This window comes from Salvelinus alpinus, chromosome 2 (assembly GCF_045679555.1).
Source record: "Salvelinus alpinus chromosome 2, SLU_Salpinus.1, whole genome shotgun sequence".
Taxonomy (NCBI): domain Eukaryota; kingdom Metazoa; phylum Chordata; class Actinopteri; order Salmoniformes; family Salmonidae; genus Salvelinus; species Salvelinus alpinus.
Window position 1 is genome coordinate 104382618 of NC_092087.1, and position 25177 is coordinate 104407794.

Consider the following 25177-nt stretch of genomic DNA (forward strand, 5'->3'; position numbering starts at 1 on the left):
AGTCGGACCGCAGAGTGAAGGAAAAGCAGCCAACAAGTGCTCAGCATATGGGAACTCCTTCAAGACTGTTGGAAAAGCATTCCAGGTGAAGATGGTTGAGAGAACGCCAAGAGTGTGCAAAGCTGTCATCAAGGCAAAGGGTGGCTACTTTGAAGTATCTAAAATATATTTTGATTTGTTGAACACTTTTTTTTGGTTACTACATGATTCCATATGTCTTTTTTCATAGTTGTGATGTCTTCACTATTATTCTACAATATAGAAAATAGTAAAAAAAATAAAGAAAATCCCTTGAATGAGTGCTTTGTCATTATTGGGTATGGTGTGTAGATTAATCAGATATAATTTTTTTCCAATTTTAGAATTAGGCTGTAACGTAACAAACTGTGGAAATGTCTAGGGGTCTGAATACTTTCATAATGCACTGTATGTACTGTATGTACACTAAAACCAAAATATAAATGCAACATGTAAAGCGTTGGTCCCATGTTTCATGAGCTGAAATACAAGATCCCAGAAATGTTCCATAAAGCACAAAAAATATTATTTCGCTTAAATTTGTTTACGTCCCTGTTAGTGAGCATTTCTCCTTTGCCAAGATAATCCATCCACCTGACGGATGTTTGATGTCAAGAAGCTGGTTAAACAGCATGATGAATTTTCAATCCCAATGATAACTGACAATCAACAGCTGTGACCTCGAGATCTGTAAGACCACGGGTTTAATAATAATCAGTCAAAGACTCAGCTTATGCAAAAAGATAGTACAGTTTATTCAGAGAACGTTCTGAAGTCCATTATACAAAGACATCCATTTTATAGCTGCGCACATACTTCCACACAAACAGTAGGTATCCTACACACATACTTCCACACAAACAGTAGGTATCCTACACACATACTGCCACACAAACAGTAGGTATCCTACACACATACTTCCTCACAAACGGTAGGTATCCTACACACATACTGCCACACAAACAGTAGGTATCCTACACACATACTGCCACACAAACAGTAGGTATCCTACACACATACTGCCACACAAACAGTAGGTATCCTACACACATACTGCCACACTAACAGTAGGTATCCTACACACATACTGCCACACAAACAGTAGGTATCCTACACACATACTGCCACACAAACAGTAGGTATCCTACACACATACTGCCACACAAACAGTAGGTATCCTATACACATACTTCCACACAAACAGTAGGTATCCTACCCACATACTTCCTCATAAACAGTAGGTATCCTACACACATACTGCCACACAAACAGTAGGTATCCTACACACATACTGCCACACAAACAGTAGGTATCCTATACACATACTTCCACACAAACAGTAGGTATCCTACCCACATACTTCCTCACAAACAATAGGTATCCTACACACATAATTCCACACAAACAGTAGGTGAGTTTTATCTCTATAGTTCTCACCACTGTGTATCACTGCCCAGCCGACAGTTCCATTCCCCCGGTATTAGGGAAACCTTGAGAAGTATTCCCTGTGCTCTCATAGGTTCCTCAGAGGCCTAGCCAGGTCGGTTCAAACACAGTTTTAATTGTTCTTCGGCATTTTCCTAGGCACACACACACACAAGTTCTCAATTTCATACAGTTATAAGGTCTCAGAGTGGAATTATTTTATAATTATCTTTCAACATATACATTATTTTATCACATGATCATTACACAGGTGCACCTTGTGCTTGGAACAATAAAAGGCCACTCTAAAATGTGCAGTTTTGTCACACAATGACACATATGTCTCAAGTTGAGGGAGCGTGCAATTGGCATGTTGCCAGAGAATTTAATGTTCATTTCTCTACCATAAGCTACGTTGTTTTAGAGAATTTGGCAGTACGTCCAACTAGCCTCACATGTATGGTGTTGTGTGAGCGAGCGGTTTGCTGATGTCAACGTTGTGAACAGAGTGTCCCATGGTGGTGGTGGGGTTAAGGTATAAGCTACGGACAACGAACACAATTGGATCCGATCGTTGGCAATTTGAACGCAGAGAGATACTGTGACGAGATCCTGAGGCCCATTGTCGTGCCATTCATCTGCCGCCATCACCTCATATTTCAGCATGATAATGCACAGCCCCATGTCGCAATGATCTGTACACAATTCCTGGAAGCTGAAAATGTCTCAGTTCTTCCATGGCCTGCATACTCACCAGACATGTCACCCATTGAGCATGTTTGGGATGCTCTGGATCGACAGCATGTTCCAGTTCCCGCTAACATGCAGCAACTTCGCACAGCCATTGAAGAGGAGTGGGACAACCTTCCACAGGCCACAATCAAAAGCCTGATCAACTCTAGGCAAATGGTGGTCACATCAAATACTGACTGGTTTTCTGATCCACACCCCTACCTTTTTCTTAAGGTATCGTTGACCAACAGATGCATAGCATTATTCCCAGTCATGTGAAAACCATAGATTATGCCCTAAATAATTTATTTACATTGTTTTCTGCAAATCAGTCAAATCAAAGAAATTAATGCATTTTGTGTTTATATTTTTGTTCATTTACAAAATTGAAATGATGCAGACAATTGAAATGATGCAGACAATTGAAATGATGCAGACAATTGAAATGATGCAGACAATTGAAATGATGCAGACAATTGAAAATGATGCAGACAATTGGAAATGATGCAGACAATTGGAAATGATGCAGACAATTGGAAATGATGCAGACAATTGGAAATGATGCAAACAATTGGAAATGATGCAGACAATTGGAAATTAAGCAAACAATTGGAAATGATGCAGACAATTGGAAATGATGGAGACAATTACATTGATGGAATCTACAATCTATGTTCAATATTAAAGCTGATCTGAGTTACTGAGTTGGGAAACCCTGCTCTAACTGGATTTTATTGTACGATATACAATATACTTAGCCCATTTAAATGAAAATTCATTTTGTGAAGTCAGCATACAAATCCACAAACACAATCCACTATAATACATGCAGTACGGAAAACACACTGTTCAGAGGCCTATATCTGTCCTATATCCCACTGTTCAGCCAGCATCTGTCCTATATCCCACTGTTCAGCCAGCATCTGTCCTATATCCTACTGTTCAGCCAGCATCTGTCCTATATCCTACTGTTCAGCCAGCATCTGTCCTATATCCTACTGTTCAGCCAGCATCTGTCCTATATCCTACTGTTCAGCCAGCATCTGTCCTATATCCCACTGTTCAGCCAGCATCTGTCCTATATCCCACTGTTCAGCCAGCATCTGTCATATATGCTACTGTTCAGCCAGCATCTGTCCTATATCCTACTGTTCAGCCAGCATCTGTCCTATATCCCACTGTTCAGCCAGCATCTGTCCTATATCCTACTGTTCAGCCAGCATCTGTCCTATATCCTACTGTTCAGCCAGCATCTGTCCTATATCCTACTGTTCAGCCAGCATCTGTCCTATATCCTACCGTTCAGCCAGCATCTGTCCTATATGCTACTGTTCAGCCAGCATCTGTCCTATATGCTACTGTTCAGCCAGCACCTGTCCTATATGCTACTGTTCAGCCAGCATCTGTCCTATATCCTACTGTTCAGCCAGCATCTGTCCTATATCCTACTGTTCAGCCAGCATCTGTCCTATATCCTACTGTTCAGCCAGCATCTGTCCTATATCCTACTGTTCAGCCAGCATCTGTCCTATATCCTACTGTTCAGCCAGCATCTGTCCTATATCCTACTGTTCAGCCAGCATCTGTCCTATATCCGTCCAATGTTCTACAGTTCAACACCCTACATTCTTATCTCCTGTGTGTTTTCTCTCATGTCGTTTCAGGACCCCTAACTGGTTAAAACCCTTTCCACACTGGGAGCAGTGGTAAGGCTTCTCCCCTGTGTGTATTCTCTCATGTGTTTTCAGGTTACATAAGTAGGTAAAACTCTTTCCACACTGGAAGCAGCAATAAGGCTTCTCCTCTGTGTGTGTTCTCTTATGTTCTTTCATGTGCCCTGACCGGGTAAAACTCTTTCCACACTGGGAGCAGCGGTAAGGCTTCTCCCCTGTGTGTATTCGCTCATGTGTTTTCAGGCCCCCTAACTGGGTAAAAGTCTTCCCACAGTGAGTGCAGTGATGAGGCTTTTCCCCTGTGTGTATTCTCTTATGTCTTTTCAGGCTCCCTGACTGGGTAAAAGTCTTTCCACAGTGAGAGCAATGATGAGGCTTCTCAATTGTGTGTGTCCTTTCATGCCTTTTCAGGTACCCTAACGTGGTAAAATTCAATCCACGCAGAGAGCATTCATAAGGCTTCTCCCCGGTGTGTAACCTCTCATGTGTTTTCAGGTTACATAAGTGGGTAAAACTCTTTCCACATTGGGAACAGAGGTAAGGCTTCTCCAATGTGTGCATTCTCTTATGTTCTTTCATGTGCCCTGACCGGGTAAAATTCTTTCCACACTGGGAGCAGTGGTAAGGCTTTTCCCCTGTGTGTAACCTCTCATGTGTTTTCAGGTTACATAAGTGGGTAAAACTCTTTCCACATTGGGAACAGAGGTAAGGCTTCTCCCCTGTGTGTGTTCTCTTATGTTCTTTCATGTGCCCTGACCGGGTAAAACTCTTTCCACACTGGGAACAGTAGTACAGCTTCTCCCCTGTGTGTATTCTCTCATGTGTTTTCAGGCTCCATAACTCGGTAAAAGTCTTTCCACAGTGAGAGCATTGATGAGGCTTCTCACCTGTGTGTGTCCTTTCATGCCTTTTCATGTTGCCTAACTCTGTAAAACTCTTTCCACAGCGGGAGCAGTCGTGTTGTTTTGCCGGTTTGGACGTCTCTGGTTCCTCTGAGTCTGGTCTATCTCCTGCCAAAGACAGAGTGTTTATTTAAATACAGACCTGAATGAAACCTCCACAACTCTTGCTAGGAGGTTAAATCAGATCCCTCAATAACCTGTTACCAGTTTTAACAATCTTGGTGTGATTTTATAACAAATGATCTTGTAAAGCTTACTGGTAATTACTGATATGTTTACATTACCTATTTTATTCATTATGTTCAATAATCTGAGGCCAGCTTTAACAATCGTAATTCTGTTTTATAAGTCAGAACACTAAAAGGTTCTACGACACTCAAAACACAGACGTCGCTGGATTTCTATCGAGCAGGTGGTTGTAAATATATAACCTTCATAGTTGTATGATACAGAATGTAACCTACACACTTCCTTAAACATGAAATAAGTAATGTATTCCTATCAGCAGGTGGTTGTAAATATATAACCTTCATAGTTGTATGATACAGAATGTAACCTACACACTTCCTTAAACATGAAATAAGTAATGTATTCCTATCAGCAGGTGGTTGTAAATATATAACCTTCATAGTTGTATGATACAGAATGTAACCTACACACTTCCTTAAAACTAAAATAAGTCTAAAACCTGTTTTTACGTCGCAAAAAAGCACATCAGTAACATCTCCCCGTTGTCGAAAGGGTTAATTTTTTTGTGACGTTCACAAATTTTCAACATTTTGTCTATCACTAATGTCATGACATTTTGGGTACATGTTCCTAAAACTGATAGTACCTATATATATTAAGTGTATATATATAGCCATATTATAAAAGTCTGAAAAGGCCTGTTCATTCTCATGAATCCACTATGACAACATATGTTCCTAAAACTGATAGCAACTATACTGAACAAAAATATAAACGCAACATGTAAAGTGTTGGTCCCATGTTTCATGAGCTGAAATAAAAGATTGCAGAATTTTGTGCACAACGTTGTTTACGTCCCTGTTAGTGAACATTTATCCTTTGCCAAAATAATCCATCCACCTGACAGGTGTGGTATATCAAGAAGCTGATTAAACAGCATTATCATTACACAGGTGCACCTTGTGCTGGGGACAATAAAAGGCCACTAAAATGTGCAGTTTTGTCACACAACACGATGCCACAGATGTCTCAGAGGGAGCGGGCAATTGGCATGCTGACTGCAGGAATGTCCACTGGAGCTGTTGCCAGGGAATTTAATGTACAGAACCAGTCAAAAGCCTCTAACGTTGTTTTCGAGGATTTGGAGGTACATCCAACTGGCCTCAAGACCGCAGACCACGTATAACGACGCCAGCCCAGGACCTCCACATTGTCTGAGACCTACCAACCGGACAGATGATGAAACTGAGGAGTATTTCTCTCTGTAATAAAGCTCTTTTGTGGGGAAAAACTAATGGGCCTGGCTCCCCAGTGTGGCCTATGTCCACCCAGGCCCACCAGCTCACTCCACAGCTAGCTTGAAGCGTCACAGATGGAGCGATCCAACTGGTACCTTTTGTATAACTTAAATCGGTTGAAGTGTCTTGAGTTTAGTTTTCCTGTTCTAGAGTCTTGTAAAGATAGGGGGTTGACTGGGACAGACAATGTAACATACATAACGATTTTAGGAAACTTTTTTGTAAAACATCGCATCATCTTGAAACTTTTGCTCTAAATCTAACTTTCTTCAAGGTTTTATATGGTCTATTGGTTACTCTCTTTTCATTGGCAGAATCCTTTTTCAGTGTTATGATATTCATAACATCCATATCCACCAGTCTATCTTCCTGTCAACAAACAGACCTCTGCTGGTTGTCCTGGTAACAGATACCAGTCTATCTTCCTGTCAACTAACAGAACTCTGCTGGTTGTCCTGGTAACAGATACCAGTCTATCTTCCTGTCAACTAACAGAACTCTGCTGGTTGTCCTGGTAACAGATACCAGTGGGGAGATCTATTGTATTTGTTCAAACTACACTACAGCACTTACTTTGATGTGTCAAATCTGATCCATTCTTCTCTCCTCCTCCTCTCACAGTTCCACTCAGCCCCGTTGTTTTCCTGCAGTCCACCAGCAGCACAGACAACCTCTTCATACCCAGCAGTAAGGTGCTACCAGGAGAGGCACGACACGGGGACTCCGGGAGGGAGGAAGGGCTAGCGTTGTCCTGGTAACCATAAAGAGGGGACACAGACACATATCATTATGGATGCTGATGCCACTGTTGTCACGAAGTGTCTTTACAGAAACCCAGCCCAGACCCTGATAGAGCAAGCTGTATGCTAGACCAAACCAAGCTGTACCATCTGGTGATCTGATCTGGAGAGACTCTTCTCTGACTCGTCAGCATCAGGATGTTGTTGAGGCTCCCCAGAGGATCCACAATAGTCATGTCTCTCTCCTGTGTGAATGACAACATCAAACAGATGGTAAACGTATGATCTTCTATTACAATCACAGTCTTACAAGAGGCATGAATGTCTAAAAAGGGCCTAAAATGACCATGTTCATCAGGATTTTGTAAAATATTGTTTGTGATGCAAATGTAAAAGGGTCGTTCCACGAAATGGGTACATTTTGCATCCCTTTGATATTTTAAGTAGACATTTTGCACCAATATTGAATTTTTAAAGCCTGTTATATTAGATGAGGTGCACTTTAATGTAGACCACATGGAGAATTAAATACATCTAATTGAAAAGTCCCAAAAATATATGTACCAATGGCGGATTGCCCCTTCAACAATTCCTACAGTACAGAACAACATAGTCAAATATAGAACTTTAGTAGAATGCCCCTTTAAAACGACACATTAGATAAACAACTGCATTGTTTGTGTCCCTGTTTAAGAAAGTACTCACTGGTGTTAATCAGATCTTCTGTCTCCTCCTCTTTCACTCCCAAAACGTCTTCCTCCTTCTCTTTTATTGAGATAGCCTCCTCTTCCTCTTTCACTCCAAACGGTTCTTCCTCTTCTTTCAATCCATTCTCTTCTTTCAATGAGATAGCCTCCTCTTCCTCCTTTTTCATTCTGAAAGCTTCTTCCTCTTCTTTCACCAGAGCTTCTTTCCTCGTCGAGTTTAGTGAGCTCATGCTCCGGTCGATTAGCCTAGTGCAGTATCAAGTTAACACATTTTCTAATTTAACAAGCAAATTACGTTTAAATGAACTAGTAGATACGTAAACACAATTATGTTTAAAACACCAAGAGTAATATACACAAGATTAGTCTAAAGAGCTTCAATGATTCAGTTTAATGTTCGCTAGCAAACCACCGCGTTGGTTGAATCAGAAGCCTTTTGTCCCTGTTGAAGAAACTTCCCGCTCCGTCCACTAGATTATACGTCACGCAAGAAACATCACCTGAAAGACTCTCATCGCCATCTGCTGACTGTAGTGGGTAACGTGTGGTGGTTATGTTTGTATTATCAAATGAGGAGAGAGAAACTTATCACACAAGTCAGAGTAATACTTAAACTAAATATTTATTCACGTATTAATAACGGGAGCAAAGGGCCACTACATGCACACAGAGTGAATGGAACGCGAAGCGCAAATAATACAGAGACACAAAGGGGTTTAGAAACACAGAACTGCTTAGTCATGGTTGGTTCCCTCCCTGATAGATCAGAGCTCAGTCATGGTTGGTTCCACCTCTGGCAGATCAGAGCTTAGTCATGGTTGGTTCCACCTCTCCCTGGCAGATCAGAGCTCAGTCATGGTTGGTTCCCTCCCTGGCAGATCAGAGCTTAGTCATGGTTGGTTCCACCTCTCCCTGGCAGATCAGAGCTTAGTCATGGTTGGTTCCACCTCTCCCTGGCAGATCAGAGCTTAGTCATGGTTGGTTCCACCTCTCCCTGGCAGATCAGAGCTCAGTCATGGTTGGTTCCACCCCTCCCTGGAAGATCAGAGCTTAGTCATGGTTGGTTCCACCTCTCCCTGGCAGATCAGAGCTTAGTCATGGTTGGTTGTCCCCTCCCTGCAGATCAGAGCTTAGTCATGGTTGGTTCCACCTCTCCCTGGCAGATCAGAGCTTAGTCATGGTTGGTTCCCTCCCTGATAGATCAGAGCTCAGTCATGGTTGGTTCCCTCCCTGGCAGATCAGAGCTTAGTCATGGTTGGTTCCACCCCTCCCTGGTAGATCAGAGCTTAGTCATGGTTGGTTGTCCCCTCCCTGGTAGATCAGAGCTTAGTCATGGTTGGTTCCCTCCCTGGTAGATCAGAGCTCAGTCATGGTTGGTTGTCCCCTCCCTGGTAGATCAGAGCTTAGTCATGGTTGGTTCCACCCCTCCCTGGTAGATCAGAGCTTAGTCATGGTTGGTTGTCCCCTCCCTGGTAGATCAGAGCTTAGTCATGGTTGGTTCCCTCCCTGGTAGATCAGAGCTCAGTCATGGTTGGTTGTCCCCTCCCTGGTAGATCAGAGCTTAGTCATGGTTGGTTCCACCCCTCCCTGGTAGATCAGAGCTTACTCATGGTTGGTTCCACCCCTCCCTGGTAGATCAGAGCTTAGTCATGGTTGGTTGTCCCCTCCCTGGTAGATCAGAGCTTACTCATGGTTGGTTCCACCCCTCCCTGGCAGATCAGAGCTTAGTCATGGTTGGTTGTCCCCTCCCTGGTAGATCAGAGCTTACTCATGGTTGGTTCCACCCCTCCCTGGTAGATCAGAGCTTAGTCATGGTTGGTTCCACCCTTCCCTGGTAGATCAGAGCTTACTCATGGTTGGTTCCACCCCTCCCTGGCAGATCAGAGATAACTCATGGTTGGTTCCACCGCTCCCTGGTAGATCACAGCTTACTCATGGTTGGTTCCACCCCTCCCTGGTAGATCAGAGCTTAGTCATGGTTGGTTCCACCCCTGGCAGATCAGAGCTTAGTCATGGTTGGTTCCCTCCCTGGCAGATCAGAGATAACTCATGGTTGGTTCCACCCCTCCCTGGCAGATCAGAGCTTAGTCATGGTTGGTTCCACCCCTCCCTGGTAGATCAGAGCTTAGTCATGGTTGGTTGTCCCCTCCCTGGCAGATCAGAGCTCAGTCATGGTTGGTTCCACCCCTCCCTGGCAGATCAGAGCTTACTCATGTGGTTGGTTACACCCCTCCCTGGCAGATCAGAGCTTAGTCATGGTTGGTTGTCCCCTCCCTGGTAGATCAGAGCTTAGTCATGGTTGGTTCCACCCCTCTTTGGCAGATCAGAGTTTAGTCATGGTTGGTTCCACCCCTCCCTGGCAGATCAGAGCTCAGTCATGGTTGGTTGTCCCCTCCCTGGCAGATCAGAGCTTAGTCATGGTTGGTTCCACCCCTCCCTGGCAGATCAGAGCTTAGTCATGGTTGGTTGTCCCCTCCCTGGTAGATCAGAGCTTAGTCATGGTTGACAACAAGTGGTGCGGTACTCGCTTAACAAGTGGTGCGGTACTCGCTTAGCAACTGGTGCGGTACTGGCTAAGCAAGTGGTGCAGTACTGATTTAGCAAGTGGTGCGGTACTCGCTTAGCAAGTGGTGCGGTACTCGCTTAACAAGTGGTGCGGTACTGGCTAAGCAAGTGGTGCGGTACTCGCTTAACAAGTGGTGCGGTACTGGCTAAGCAAGTGGTGCGGTACTGGCTTAACAAGTGGTGCGGTACTGGCTAACAAGTGGTGCGGTACTGGCTTAGCAAGTGGTGCGGTACTGGCTTAACAAGTGGTGCGGTACTCGCTTAACAAGTGGTGCGGTACTCGCTTAGCAAGTGGTGTCGGTACTGGCTTAACAAGTGGTGCGGTACTCGCTTAGCAAGTGGTGTCGGTACTGGCTTAACAAGTGGTGGGGTACTGGCTTAGCAAGTGGTGCGGTACTGGCTTAGCAAGTGGTGCGGTACTGGCTTAACAAGTGGTGCGGTACTGGCTTAGCAAGTGGTGCGGTACTCGCTTAGCAAGTGGTGCGGTACTCGCTAAGCAAGTGGTGCGGTACTCGCTTAGCAAGTGGTGCGGTACTGGCTTAGCAACTGGTGCGGTACTCGCTTAGCAAGTGGTGCGGTACTGGCTTAACAAGTGGTGCGGTACTGGCTTAGCAACTGGTGCGGTACTCGCTTAGCAACTGGTGCGGTACTGGCTTAGCAAGTGGTGCGGTACTGGCTTAACAAGTGGTGCGGTACTGGCTAAGCAAGTGGTGCGGTACTGGCTTAGCAACTGGTGCGGTACTCGCTTAACAAGTGGTGCGGTACTGGCTTAACAAGTGGTGCGGTACTGGCTTAGCAACTGGTGCGGTACTGGCTAAGCAAGTGGTGCGGTACTGGCTTAACAAGTGGTGCGGTACTGGCTTAACAAGTGGTGCGGTACTGGCTTAACAAGTGGTGCGGTACTGGCTAAGCAAGTGGTGCGGTACTGGCTAAGCAAGTGGTGCGGTACTCGCTAAGCAAGTGGTGCGGTACTGGCTAAGCAAGTGGTGCGGTACTGGCTAAGCAAGTGGTGCGGTACTCGCTAAGCAAGGGGTGCGGTACTGGCTAAGCAAGTGGTGCGGTACTGGCTAAGCAAGTGGTGCGGTTCTCGCTTAGCAAGTGGTGCGGTACTCGCTTAACAAATGGTGCGGTGCTCGCTTAGCAAGTGGTGCGGTACTCGCTAAGCAAGTGGTGCGGTACTCGCTTAGCAAGTGGTGCGGTACTGGCTAAGCAAGTGGTGCGGTACTGGCTTAGCAAGTGGTGCGGTACTGGCTAAGCAAGTGGTGCGGTACTGGCTAAGCAAGTGGTGCGGTACTGGCTTAGCAAGTGGTGCGGTACTGGCTTAGCAAGTGGTGCGGTACTCGCTTAACAAGTGGTGCGGTACCGGCTTAGCAAGTGGTGCGGTACTGGCTTAGCAAGTGGTGCAGTACTGGCTTAACAAGTGGTGCGGTACTCGCTTACACGTCGACAAATTTACTGAATGAAAAAAAATGTTAGAAAAATGTTAGAATCAAGAAATGCTAATTATATGAATCTATTGAATACTTTATATTTTTAATACTTTATATTTTTTTCATATCCAAATCATATAACGAGCAATATCTGAGGGTTTATACATGTATCAGATCAAAGATAATAATTAAAACAAAACACATTTTTGCTTGATTTGAAAACAAAAGCACAAGACTATTTTTGAGCAAGCTTTCATACAATATCATTTCATGTGGCGATGACATTGACAGCCTCCTCTTCCTCCTCTTCCTCAAGAGTTTCTTCCTCCGTCCAGCAGACCTCCTCTTATGTTTTTGTACTTTCGGCATCTTCTTCACGGCATTAATATTATTCTGTACATACATCCAAGTAAGGGTTAGCTAACATGCTAAGTAGTCGCAAAGTAGCTAATTACCTAAAAGTGTCACGTTAAAAACGCCCACCCATCCACCCCGACTAACCAACCTCCTTTAGTTTTTCTGAAATTAAACACATCACCTGTGTTTTCTCTGACATGGTGGAATATAATACGGATGGGAACATTCATGAGGTAGTGATCAAACTTTAATAGTCACATGCACCGAATACAACAAGTGTAGTAGACTTTACCGTGAAATGCAGTATGCAATGCAATACTTACAGGTCCTTTAACCACCAGTGAATACAACAAGTGTAGTAGACTTTACCGTGAATTGCTGACTTACAGGTCCTTTAACCAACAGTGAATACAACAAGTGTAGTAGACTTTACCGTGAAATGCTGACTTACAGGTCCTTTAACCAACAGTGAATACAAGTGTAGTAGACTTTACCGTGAAATGCTTTACTTACAAGTCCTTTAACCAACAGTGAATACAACAAGTGTAGTAGACTTTACCGTGAAATGCTGACTTACAGGTCCTTTAACCAACAGTGAATACAAGTGTAGTAGACTTTACCGTGAAATGCTGACTTACAGGTCCTTTAACCAACAGTGAATACAACAAGTGTAGTAGACTTTACCGTGAAATGCTGACTTACAGGTCCTTTAACCAACAGTGCAGTTTTAAGAAAGAGTTAAGAAAATATTTACCAGATAAACTAAAGTAAAAAAATAAAATAAAAAGTAACACAATAAAGTAACAATAGCAAGGCTATATACAGGGGGTACCGGTACAGAGTCAATGTGCGGGGGTACAGGTTAGTAGAGGTAATTTGTACATGGAGGTGAAACTCTCGACCCGCTCCACTACAGCCCCGTCGATGTTAATGGGGGCCTGTTTTCGGCCCACCTTTTCCTGTAGTCTACGTTCTGCTCCTTTGTCTTGCTCACATTGAGGGAGAGGTTGTTGTCCTGGCACCACACTGCCAGGTCTCTGACTTCCTCCCTATAGGCCGTCTCATCGTTGTCGGTGATCAGGCCTACCACTGTTGTGTCATCAGCTAACTTAATGATGGTGTTGGAGTCGTGTTTGGCCATGCAGTTGTGGGTGAACAGGGAGTACAGGAGGGGACTAAGCACACACCCTTGAGGGGCCTCGTGTTGAGGATCAGCGTGGCAGACGTGTTGCTGCCTACCCTTACCACCTGGGGGCGGCCCGTCAGGAAGTCCAGGATCCAGTTGGAGAGGGAGGATTTTAATCCCAGGGGTCCTTAGCTTAGTGATGAGCTTTGTGGGCACTATGGTGTTGAACGCTGAGCTATAGTCAATGAACAGCATTCTCACATAGGTGTTCCTGTTGTCCAGGTGGGAAAGGGCAGTGTGGAGGGCGATTGAGATTGCATTATCTGTGGATCTGTTGGGGAGATATGCGAATTGGAGTGGATCTAGGGTATCCGGGAGGATGCTGTTGATGTGAGCCATGACCAGCCTTTCAAAGCACTTCAAGGCTACCAACGTGAGTGCTACGGGCAGTAATTTTTTAGGAAGGTTACCTTCGCTTCCTTGGGCACAGGGACTATGGTGGTCTGCTTGAAACATGTAGGTATTACAGACTCGGTCAGGGAGAGGTTGAAAATGTCAGTGAAGACACTTGCAAGTTGGTCCGCACATGCTTTGAGTACACGTCCTGGTAATCCGTCTAGCCCCGTGGCTTTGTGAATATTGACCTGTTTACAGGTCTTGCTCACATCGGCTACCGAGAGCGTTATCACTCAGTCATCCAGAACAGCTGGTGAGGACGTGCATGCTTCAGTGTTGCTTGCCTCGAAGCGAGCATAAAAAGACATTTAGCTCGTCCGGTAGGCTCTCGTCACTGGGCAGCTCGCGTTTCCCAGTCAACAACTGTTATCATAACAACGTCGTAACATTTTCATAGACGTTTAGCTTGATAACGTCTACACAAATTAACTAAATAAAATACAAAATGAATCAAAGTAAAATACATTTTAAATATGTTCCGTTTTTATTTATTTTTTGCTCGGAGACGTAAAGGTCCGGCTAACAAAGTAGGCCTGTTGTTTGATTAAACTTTCATACAATTTGAATTCATGTCGCCATAAACCAAAAAAAATGTAAGTCAGAACACACTCGATCCCAAAGATCAGAGACTATTTAAGGTGTGATAATAGTACATCTTAAATACAAGATCTGTCTCGCTGATCATAGTCAGGGAAGAACTCAAAAAAACAAATGCAGATCGTTCCATGTCCCCTCATATAGAGGAAGGAGATAATAGTACTTAATTAATGCAACAGTTACAGACAACAATGGCAACAATGTGTTAGGGTGCAGACAGGTAATAGGCGTAGTAGTCTATGAAATGCAGTTCATCACAGAACACAGCATCAACCTAGAGAAGTTACAACAGCTCACCCCAAATTCTGCCACCCACAACAGTGTCTCTCTTCTCTCATGTGATTTTCAGGTCTTTCTGACCAATGAAAATGTCTTTCCACACTGAGGACACTGGAAAGGATTCTATCCTGTGTGTGTTGCTTCATGCCTTTTCAGGCTCGCTAACTGGGTAAAACTCTTTCCACATTGGGAGCATTGGAAAGGCTTCTCTCCTGTGTGTGACATTTCATGCGTTTTCAGGTTCCCCGAGGTTCTAAAACACTTTTCACACTTTGAGCAGTGGAATGGCTTCTCTCCTGTGTGTGTCATCTCATGCGTTTTCAAGTTCCCTAACTGGGTAAAACTTTTTACACACTGGGAGCAGTGAAAAGGCTTCTCTCCTGTGTGTGTCATCTCATGCATTTTCAGGTTCCCTAAATGGGTAAAACTCTTTCCGCACAGAGAGCATTGGAATGGTTGTTCTCCTGTGTGTATTTTCTCATGATCTTTAAGATGCCCTGAGTGTCTAAAATCCTTTCCACACTGGGAGCATTGATACGGCTTCTCTCCAGTATGTGTTCTTTCATGCACTTTTAGATGCCCTGAGTATCTGAAACCCTTTCCACACTGGGAACAGTGATAAGGCTTCTCCCCTGTATGTTTTCTTTCATGATATTTCAGCTGCCCTATCTGGCTAAAAGTCTTTCCACACTGAGAGCATTGGAATGGCTTCTCTCCTGTGTGTATCCTCTTATGCTCTTTCAGATGCGATGACTGGATAAAACTCTTTCCACACTGAGAACATTGGAAAGGCTTATCTCCTGTGTGTTTTCTCTTATGCTCTTTCAGGTGCAATGACTGAATAAATCTCTTTCCACACTGAGAGCACTGATACGGCTTTTCTCCAGTGTGTGTTCTTTCATGCACTTTTAGATGCCCTGAGTGTACAAAACCCTTTCCACACTGGGAGCATTGATACGGCTTCTCTCCAGTGTGTGTTCTTTCGTGCACTTTTAGATGCCATGAGTGTCCAAAATCCTTTCCACACTGGGAGCATTGATATGGCTTCTCTCCAGTGTGTGTTCTTTCATGCACTTTTAGATGCCCTGAGTGTCTAAAACTCTTTCCACAATGGGAGCAGTGATAAGGCTTCTCCCCTGTGTGTGTCATCTCATGTGTTTTCAAATTCCCTAACTGGGTAAACCTTTTTCCACACTGGGAGCAGTGGAAAGGCTTCTGTCCTGTGTGTGTCATCTCATGCGTTTTCAGGTTCCCTACATTTGTAAAACTCTTTCCACACTGGGAACATTGGAATGGTTGTTCTCCTGTGTGTATTCTCTCATGTTCTTTCAAATGTGATGACTGAATAAATCTCTTTCCACACCGAGAGCATTGGAAAGGCCTCTCTACTAAGTGTGTTCTCTCATGTGATTTCAGGTCCCCTGATGAGAAACATTTATTTTTACACTGGGAGCATTGATATGGCTTCTCTCCAGTGTGTGTTCTTTCATGCACTTTCTGGGAACGGTGGTATGGTCTTGCTGGTTTGGTCGTCTCTGGGTCTGGACTCTTCCCACGGTCAGGGTGAGAGTCTGGTCTCTCTCCTGCTAAAAAGACAAACAGAGTATTTGCTTAAACAGAAAGACCTGAATGAAACTTCTACATGATACAACTGTCTTTCTACAAGGTTTAATCTAGACTAGATCCCTCAATAAAATGCATAATCTTCAAGACCCTGGTGCTTGGTTACGGAGCAGCAGGGGGAACTGCCCCTCCCTTCCTTCCTTCAGGCTATGATGGATGCAAGAGATTAGCTGAACCACTTCTGTATCGTTTTTATTAAACAAAGATGTGCACAGGAAGACTGCAGAGAGACTGAAATGCCTCTTCTACAAGGCTGTAACACGATGCCACCCTCCTGAGGGGAGGGCAGACCTAAACAGGAAGACTGCAGAGAGACTGAAATGCCTCTTCTACAAGGCTGTAACACGATGCCACCCTCCTGAGGGGAGGGCAGACCTAAACAGGAAGACTGCAGAGAGACTGAAATGCCTCTTCTGCAAGGCTGTAACACTGTGCCACCCTCCTGAGGGGAGGGCAGACCTAAACAGGAAGACTGCAGAGAGACTGAAATGCCTCTTCTGCAAGGCTGTAACACTGTGCCACCCTCCTGAGGGGAGGGCAGACCTAAACAGGAAGACTGCAGAGAGACTGAAATGCCTCTTCTACAAGGCTGTAACACGATGCCACCCTCCTGAGGGGAGGGCAGACCTAAACAGGAAGACTGCAGAGAGACTGAAATGCCTCTTCTACAAGGCTGTAACACGATGCCACCCTCCTGAGGGGAGGGCAGACCTAAACAGGAAGACTGCAGAGAGACTGAAATGCCTCTTCTGCAAGGCTGTAACACTGTGCCACCCTCCTGAGGGGAGGGCAGACCTAAACAGGAAGACTGCAGAGAGACTGAAATGCCTCTTCTGCAAGGCTGTAACACTGTGCCACCCTCCTGAGGGGAGGGCAGACCTAAACAGGAAGACTGCAGAGAGACTGAAATGCCTCTTCTGCAAGGCTGTAACACTGTGCCACCCTCCTGAGGGGAGGGCAGACCTAAACAGGAAGACTGCAGAGACTGAAATGCCTCTTCTACAAGGCTGTAACACTGTGCCACCCTCCTGAGGGGAGGGCAGACCTAAACAGGAAGACTGCAGAGAGACTGAAATGCCTCTTCTACAAGGCTGTAACACTGTGCCACCCTCCTGAGGGGAGGGCAGACCTAAACAGGAAGACTGCAGAGAGACTGAAATGCCTCTTCTGCAAGGCTGTAACACTGTGCCACCCTCCTGAGGGGAGGGCAGACCTAAACAGGAAGACTGCAGAGAGACTGAAATGCCTCTTCTGCAAGGCTGTAACACTGTGCCACCCTCCTGAGGGGAGGGCAGACCTAAACAGGAAGACTGCAGAGAGACTGAAATGCCTCTTCTGCAAGGCTGTAACACTGTGCCACCCTCCTGAGGGGAGGGCAGACCTAAACAGGAAGACTGCAGAGAGACTGAAATGCCTCTTCTGCAAGGCTGTAACACTGTGCCACCCTCCTGAGGGGAGGGCAGACCTAAACAGGAAGACTGCAGAGACTGAAATGCCTCTTCTACAAGGCTGTAACACTGTGCCACCCTCCTGAGGGGAGGGCAGACCTAAACAGGAAGACTGCAGAGAGACTGAAATGCCTCTTCTACAAGGCTGTAACACTGTGCCACCCTCCTGAGGGGAGGGCAGACCTAAACAGGAAGACTGCAGAGAGACTGAAATGCCTCTTCTGCAAGGCTGTAACACTGTGCCACCCTCCTGAGGGGAGGGCAGACCTAAACAGGAAGACTGCAGAGAGACTGAAATGCCTCTTCTGCAAGGCTGTAACACTGTGCCACCCTCCTGAGGGGAGGGCAGACCTAAACAGGAAGACTGCAGAGAGACTGAAATGCCTCTTCTGCAAGGCTGTAACACTGTGCCACCCTCCTGAGGGGAGGGCAGACCTAAACAGGAAGACTGCAGAGAGACTGAAATGCCTCTTCTACAAGGCTGTAACACTGTGCCACCCTCCTGAGGGGAGGGCAGACCTAAACAGGAAGACTGCAGAGAGACTGAAATGCCTCTTCTACAAGGTTGTAACACTGTGCCACCCTCCTGAGGGGAGGGCAGACCTAAACAGGAAGACTGCAGAGAGACTGAAATGCCTCTTCTACAAGGTGGTAACACTGTGCCACCCTCCTGAGGGGAGGGCAGACCTAAACAGGAAGACTGCAGAGAGACTGAAATGCCTCTTCTACAAGGTGGTAACACTGTGCCACCCTCCTGAGGGGAGGGCAGACCTAAACAGGAAGACTGCAAAGAGACTGAAATGCCTCTTCTACAAGGTTGTAACACTGTGCCACCCTCCTGAAGGGAGGAGAGACCTAAAGACTCTGGCCTTAACAGTTCCTTGTTTCATCCTTCCCCGGGTCAAAACATTACATCAAGGTTGCCTTGGGGGGGTTGAATAGACTTTATATTTGAATCACTTCAGGACACCCATGGGTTGATGTACCAATCACTAAGACCTGCCTTATGGTGACCTCTGACCTGGAGGCCAAATTCTAATAGGGGATGATCATCAGAATAGCGTTCTTAACATCACAACCCATTAAAATATTTATTTCAATGAATTTATTTATTCTGTTTAATCTTTCCATGGAGATATAATCCCGACACAAATCTATGGCTGCTAGACAAGCCGAATGGTCATTCATTCTATCGGTTAAGTTGCCCGGAGACGCGACCCGCTTCCCAAGTCTTTTAGTTGTATCATCTATGGATGCAACCCAGTCGTTCACTTGAAATGTTTCCGTTGCCATGCTGCCTGGCAACGTTCTTATCCCTTGCTTGCGAGCTAGCCAACTATGGCTAACACAGTCACGTCAAACAGAATGACAGCAACGTAGCTGCATTTGCATTTGTTTAAGATGTTTTCTAGTGACATTTATTTGGATACATCCATAACAATGAGCTCATGATGCGTGATTTTGCCTGGCGTAGAAAATGTGCTCTCTCGTCAGGACACTGTTCAGAGGAGCTAGTCAACACGGATAACACGGGTAACACAGCTAGCATAGCCAACACGGATAACACAAACAGAGATAACACAGATAACAGCCAAACACGGGTAACACAAACAACACAGATAACACAGCCAACACAGATAACACGGCCAACACAGACAACACAGCCAACACGGCCAACACAGACAACACAGCCAAACACGGGTAACACAGCCAACACAAACAACACGGGTAACACAGCCAACACGGGTAACACGGGTAACACGGCCAACACAGCCAACACGGATAACACAGCCAACACGGGTAACACGGGTAACAGCCAACACAAACAACACGGATAACACAGCCAACACGGGTAACACAGCCAACACGGGTAACACGGGTAACAGCCAACACAATCCCTTCAAACTGAAGCTAGAAAGACTGTTGAACACATTGGAAAGGATCTTCGACATAAAACATTTTAGAAAAAGTCTCAGTGCTGTTTTCCTCATAAGGTGAAGTAATGAAAGGTGCTGAAAACATGGGATTCAATAATGTATCTTTCTCCGAACAATTGTATTAGTATAACATATAATTTCCCTTTTTTTTTTTTTTTGCATAAAATATAGCTCAATATCTGTATTATTTATGTTACAATCTTTTTTTACTCATCTCTATCAAGAGTCAATCATTTCGGACCCCACTGTATATCTAAACATATTAACAGGTGCATCAATTCCCAGGCAAGTGAGAGCACCTACATACATTTTCTGCTACAAAAAAACTGTTTTGGGAAAATCAAGTTTCATTGGATTGAAAAACATTTGCGATTTCAACTCTTCTCTGACCTCAATCTTATTTGGTAGTCAGGAGAACCATATTAACAAATATGTATAATGAGGTTTGATAGAATGGCCCACCTGGGGGATTTTAGGAGTGAGAATATATGAGGTTTGATGGAATGGAGTCAGAATATATGAGGTTTGATGGAATGGAGTCAGAATATATGAGGTTTGATGGAATGGAGTCAGAATATATGAGGTTTGATGGAATGGAGTCAGAATATATGAGGTTTGATGGAATGGAGTCAGAATATATGAGGTTTGATGGAATGGAGTGAGAATATATGAGGTTTGATGGAATGGAGTGAGAATATATGAGGTTTGATGGAATGGAATGGAGTCAGAATATATGAGGTTTGATGGAATGGAGTCAGAATATATGTGGTTTGATGGAATGGAATGGAGTCAGAATATATGAGGTTTGATGGAATGGAGTCAGAATATATGAGGTTTGATGGAATGGAGTCAGAATATATGAGGTTTGATGGAAGGGAATGGAGTCAGAATATATGAGGTTTGATGGAAGGGAATGGAGTCAGAATATATGAGGTTTGATGGAATGGAGTCAGAATATATGAGGTTTAATGGAATGGAGTCAGAATATATGAGGTTTGATGGAATGGAGTCAGAATATATGAGGTTTGATGGAATGGAGTCAGAATATATGTGGTTTGATGGAATGGAATGGAGTCAGAATATATGAGGTTTGATGGAATGGAGTCAGAATATATGAGGTTTGATGGAATGGAGTGAGAATATATGAGATTTGATGGAATGGAGTCAGAATATATGAGGTTTGATGGAATGGAGTCAGAATATATGAGGTTTGATGGAATGGAGTGAGAATATATGAGGTTTGATGGAATGGAGTCAGAATATATGAGGTTTGATGGAATGGAGTCAGAATATATGAGGTTTGATGGAATGGAGTCAGAATATATGAGGTTTGGTGGAATGGAGTCAGAATATATGAGGTTTGATGGAATGGAGTCAGAATATATGAGGTTTGATGGAATGGAGTCAGAATATATGAGGTTTGATGGAATGGAGTCAGAATATATGAGGTTTGATGGAATGGAGTCAGAATATATGAGGTTTGATGGAATGGAGTCAGAATATATGCCAATTCTGCCTGCGAATTCATCAGTGAACTTGTGGGATTCCTGGGCTTATTGGTGAGTGGCTGAATCCGAATAGTCAAAAAGATGCAGCATTTCCCCTTACCTTGTAACTTCACCTGTAGATTATGGTTCTAATAATCTAGCCACTAAGGAACCTTCCTTTTGGGGTACTCTGATCCAGCCAAAGTGGCTGTCTGTCACACAGAGTGTGTTTGTTAATGCTTAAATAAACGTTTTTTTTGCATCGTGACCCACCAATTGATGTATCTTTTGAGTCCCACCATTCAGATGTGTAAATACACAGTCCAACAGCAACAAAATAGATACACTACATGTCCAAAAGTATGTGGACACCTGCTCCTCCAACATCATTCCAAAAACAGGGGCATTAATATGGAGTTGGTACCCCCTTTGCTGCTATAACAGCCTCTTGTAAAGCCTTCCATCTAGTGGAAGAGTTTCCCATGAGATGTTGGAACATTGCTACAGGGACTTGCTTCCATTCAGCGACAAGAGCATTAGTGAGGTCGGGCACTGATGTTGGGCGATTAGGCATGGCTCGCAGTCGGCTTTCCAATTCATCCCAAAGGTGTTCGATGGGGTTGAGGTCAGGGCTCTGGGCAGGCCAGTCAAGATCTTCCACACCAATCTCAACAAACCATTTCTGTATGGACTTCACACAGGGGCATTGTCATGCTGAAAACAGGAAAGGGCCTTCCCAAACTGTTGCCACAAAGTTGGAAGCACAGAATAATCTACAATGTCATTGTATGCTGTAGCGTTAAGATTTCCCTTCACTGGAACTAAGGGGCCCAGCCCGAACCATGAAAAACAGCCCCAGACCATTATTCCTCCTCCACCAAAATGTACAGTTGGCACTATGCATTCGGACAGGTAGCGTTCTCCTGGCATCTGCCAAACCCATGATTTGTCTGTTGGACTGCCAGATGGTGAAGCGTGATTCATCACTCCAGAGAACGCGTTGCCACTGCTCCAGTCCCATGACGACGAGCTTTACACCACTCCAGCCTATGCTTGGCATTGCGCATGGTGATCTTAGGCTTGTGTGCGGCTGTTCGGCCATGGAAACCCATTTCATGAAGCTCCCGACGAACAATTCTTGTGCTGACGTTGCTTCCAGGGGCAGTTTGGAACTCTGTATTGAGTGTTGGAACCGAGGACAGTCGATTTTGACACGCTACATACTTTTGTATATATAGTGTAGTTTGTATCCCTCATTTACTTAAGTGTTTCCTATATTTTGGCAGTTACCTGTAGAATGGACGGAGAGGTATCGCTCGAGTCGCAACAAAATGGAATAATAACATTGTGGATAAAGTTTGTGTCCAACATCTAAAGACTTGCATCACGATACTGAGATCTTTTCGGTTCCTAAAAAGAGGTATTTGGGTGTTTTTGGAGCCGTTGTCCATGTTTGTTCAGAGCCCCCATACTGCACAACAAGGAGGAGGAATGAATTGATGGTATTTGGGTGTTTTTGGAGCCGTTGTCCATGTTTGTTCAGAGCCCCCATACTGCACAACAAGGAGGAGGAAATGAATTGATGGTAGAGGACATTTGAAATGATTTCACTATTGGACTAATATCCAGATTATTCTGGGATATCAGGATAGTGGAAATACATGCGTTTTAAAGAGCAACTTATTTATGTTGTACGTCAATGTGGTTTCACTCTGCTTGTTGTTTCAGCAGAGATGGATGGGGAGGAGCAGAGGGACCGGTCTGTCTGACACGGAGAGAGAGAGAGTAGAGATGGATGGGGAGGAGCAGAGGACCGGTCTGTCTGACACGGAGAGAGAGAGAGTAGAGATGGATGAGGAGGAGCAGAGGACCGGTCTGTCTGACACGGAGAGAGAGAGAGTAGAGATGGATGGGGAGGAGCAGAGGGACCGGTCTGTCTGACACGGAGAGAGAGAGAGAGAGTAGAGATGGATGGGGAGGAGCAGAGGGACCGGTCTGTCTGACACGGAGAGAGAGAGAGAGAGTAGAGATGGATGGGGAGGAGCAGAGGGACCGGTCTGTCTGACACGGAGAGAGAGAGAGTAGAGATGGATGGGGAGGAGCAGAGGGACCGGTCTGTCTGACACGGAGAGAGAGAGTAGAGATGGATGGGGAGGAGCAGAGGACCGGTCTGTCTGACACGGAGAGAGAGAGAGAGAGAGAGTAGAGATGGATGGGGAGGAACAGAGGACCGGTCTGTCTGACACGGAGAGAGAGTAGCCAATCCGACTTGAGCAAACGTGTTTTTTCATATAACCTTTATTTAACAATGCAATTCAGTTAAGAACAAATTCTTATTTACAATGACGGCCTACCGGGAAACAGTGGGTTAACTGCCTTGTTCAGGGGCAGAACGACAGATTTTCACCTTGTCAGGGCAGGGATTCGATCCAGCAACCTTTCGATTACTGGCCCAACACTCTAACCACTAGGTAACCTGCCGCCATAGGTTATCTATCATCTCATCTGGTAATGTCTGTATGACTGTATCAAAACGGTGTAAAGAAGCTAGCTAGCTAGCAAGGCTAATAGAGGCTATTTTTCTGCATTACCGGTCCATGTCTACAACAACTCCATTCAGATTAAACAACAGCCTACCTGTTGGTTGATAATTGTAGCCGACTCCTTGTCATTTAGCCAACTTCATTCCGTAACTGTAATACACATGGAGTCTCTGACTGTAGAGCTGCTTTGATTGGCTGACAAGAAGCTACACGTATGAAAAGTGTGTCGGCTACCGGTATGTATTTTTCTACAGGGTGCATTCATAAAACTGTCATGGACTATCCTTGTATCCTTGTATGTAGAAATGTCACAGAGAATGTAAGGTTATCCGATGTAAAGAATATTCAAATAACTGTGTCCATCCCTAATCAATGGTTGGGGTAAGTTTCTCAAGAACAAGTGTCTGGACCCTTCTATAACATGGCATTTACATTAAAAATATACATTTGGTTGTAAAAAAATTAAATAATTTTAAAGCACAATTCTCCTTTAATATGGGTGTGACCAATTGAAAGCACAATCTCTGGGACACCAATCACACTGTTTAATTAAACGCTGAACACTGTTCTCTCGAACTGAATGCACCCCTGAATAACATATTCAAGTGTACAACGTCAGAAGAATGCCGCTTAAAAATCACATTAGTTGAACAATGGCAGAGTTTGTGCTCCTGTTTTTAAGGCAGTACTCACTAGTGTTAATCAGATCTCCAGTCTCCTCTTCCTCCCCAAAAGGTCCTTTCTCTTCTTTCACTATAAAATCCTCATATTCTTCTTTCAATGTGATATTCTCCTCTTCCTCCTTTATCATTCTGAAAGCTTCTTCCCCCTCCTCTTCCACTGTGACAGCCTCTATCTCTTCTTCGTGTTTCACTCCTAAAGGCTCTTTCTCGTATTTTACTGTAACATCCTCCTCTTCCTCCTTTTTGATTATGAAAGCTTCTACCTCCTCTTCTTCCACTGTGACAGCCTCTATCCCTTCTTCGTGTTTCACTCCAAACGGCTCTTTCTCGTCTTTCACTTCCTCGTCTTCTTTCACGACAATGTTCAGATCTTCTTTCTCCGTCCAGCAGACCTCTTCTTCTTTAGCAGGGAGGGAGTAGCTTAGTGAGCTCATGGTCGAGCGAGGATAGCGGACTAAACTTCACTCCTAGGTCGGGGATGATAGCTAGCTAGCTAGTTAGAATTAGCGACTAGCCTAGTACTAGGCTCAGCATCAATCTTAACGAATTAGTACATCTAACAAGCTATTTTACAACTTAACTAAGAGATACGCAAAACAAATTGCGTTAAAAACACAGATTTATATACACAAATATGGACAAAGCAGCTTAAATTTGTCGGTTTTATGTCGACTAGCAAGATACGGAACTGGCTGCATCAGTAGGGGAGTTGTTGTTGAAGAAGCGTTCCGTCCACTAGATTAGACGTCACACAAGGAGCATCAACTGAAATTCTTATATCGCAGTCTGTGGACTGGAGTTGGTAACGCCGTTATTCACTACAGTGTTAATTCTGGAGAAAAGAAAACCATAACAAATCATTAGAAAAATGAACAAATACGTTTTCTCTTACAGCCAAGACTTTCCTCTACACAAGATAAGATCATTACTTCATCATGCCCACTGGGAAATTCTATATGCGG

At 44.5% G+C, this 25177-nt stretch overlaps 1 protein-coding gene across 1 annotated transcript; it reads right to left on the bottom strand.

Annotated features, from left to right (window-relative positions):
* Positions 1-1827: 1827 nt before the first annotated feature.
* On the bottom strand, positions 1828-24960 carry LOC139542086 (zinc finger protein 721-like). The gene is made up of 7 exons (XM_071347120.1): positions 24226-24960; positions 14620-16080; positions 8094-8154; positions 7683-7930; positions 7125-7222; positions 6811-6988; positions 1828-4858 (listed from the first exon to the last, which is right to left on the bottom strand). Exons 1-7 carry the CDS (start codon positions 24647-24649, stop codon positions 3789-3791), a joined length of 3540 nt encoding a protein of 1179 aa, XP_071203221.1. The 5' UTR covers positions 24650-24960; the 3' UTR covers positions 1828-3788.
* Positions 24961-25177: the final 217 nt, after the last annotated feature.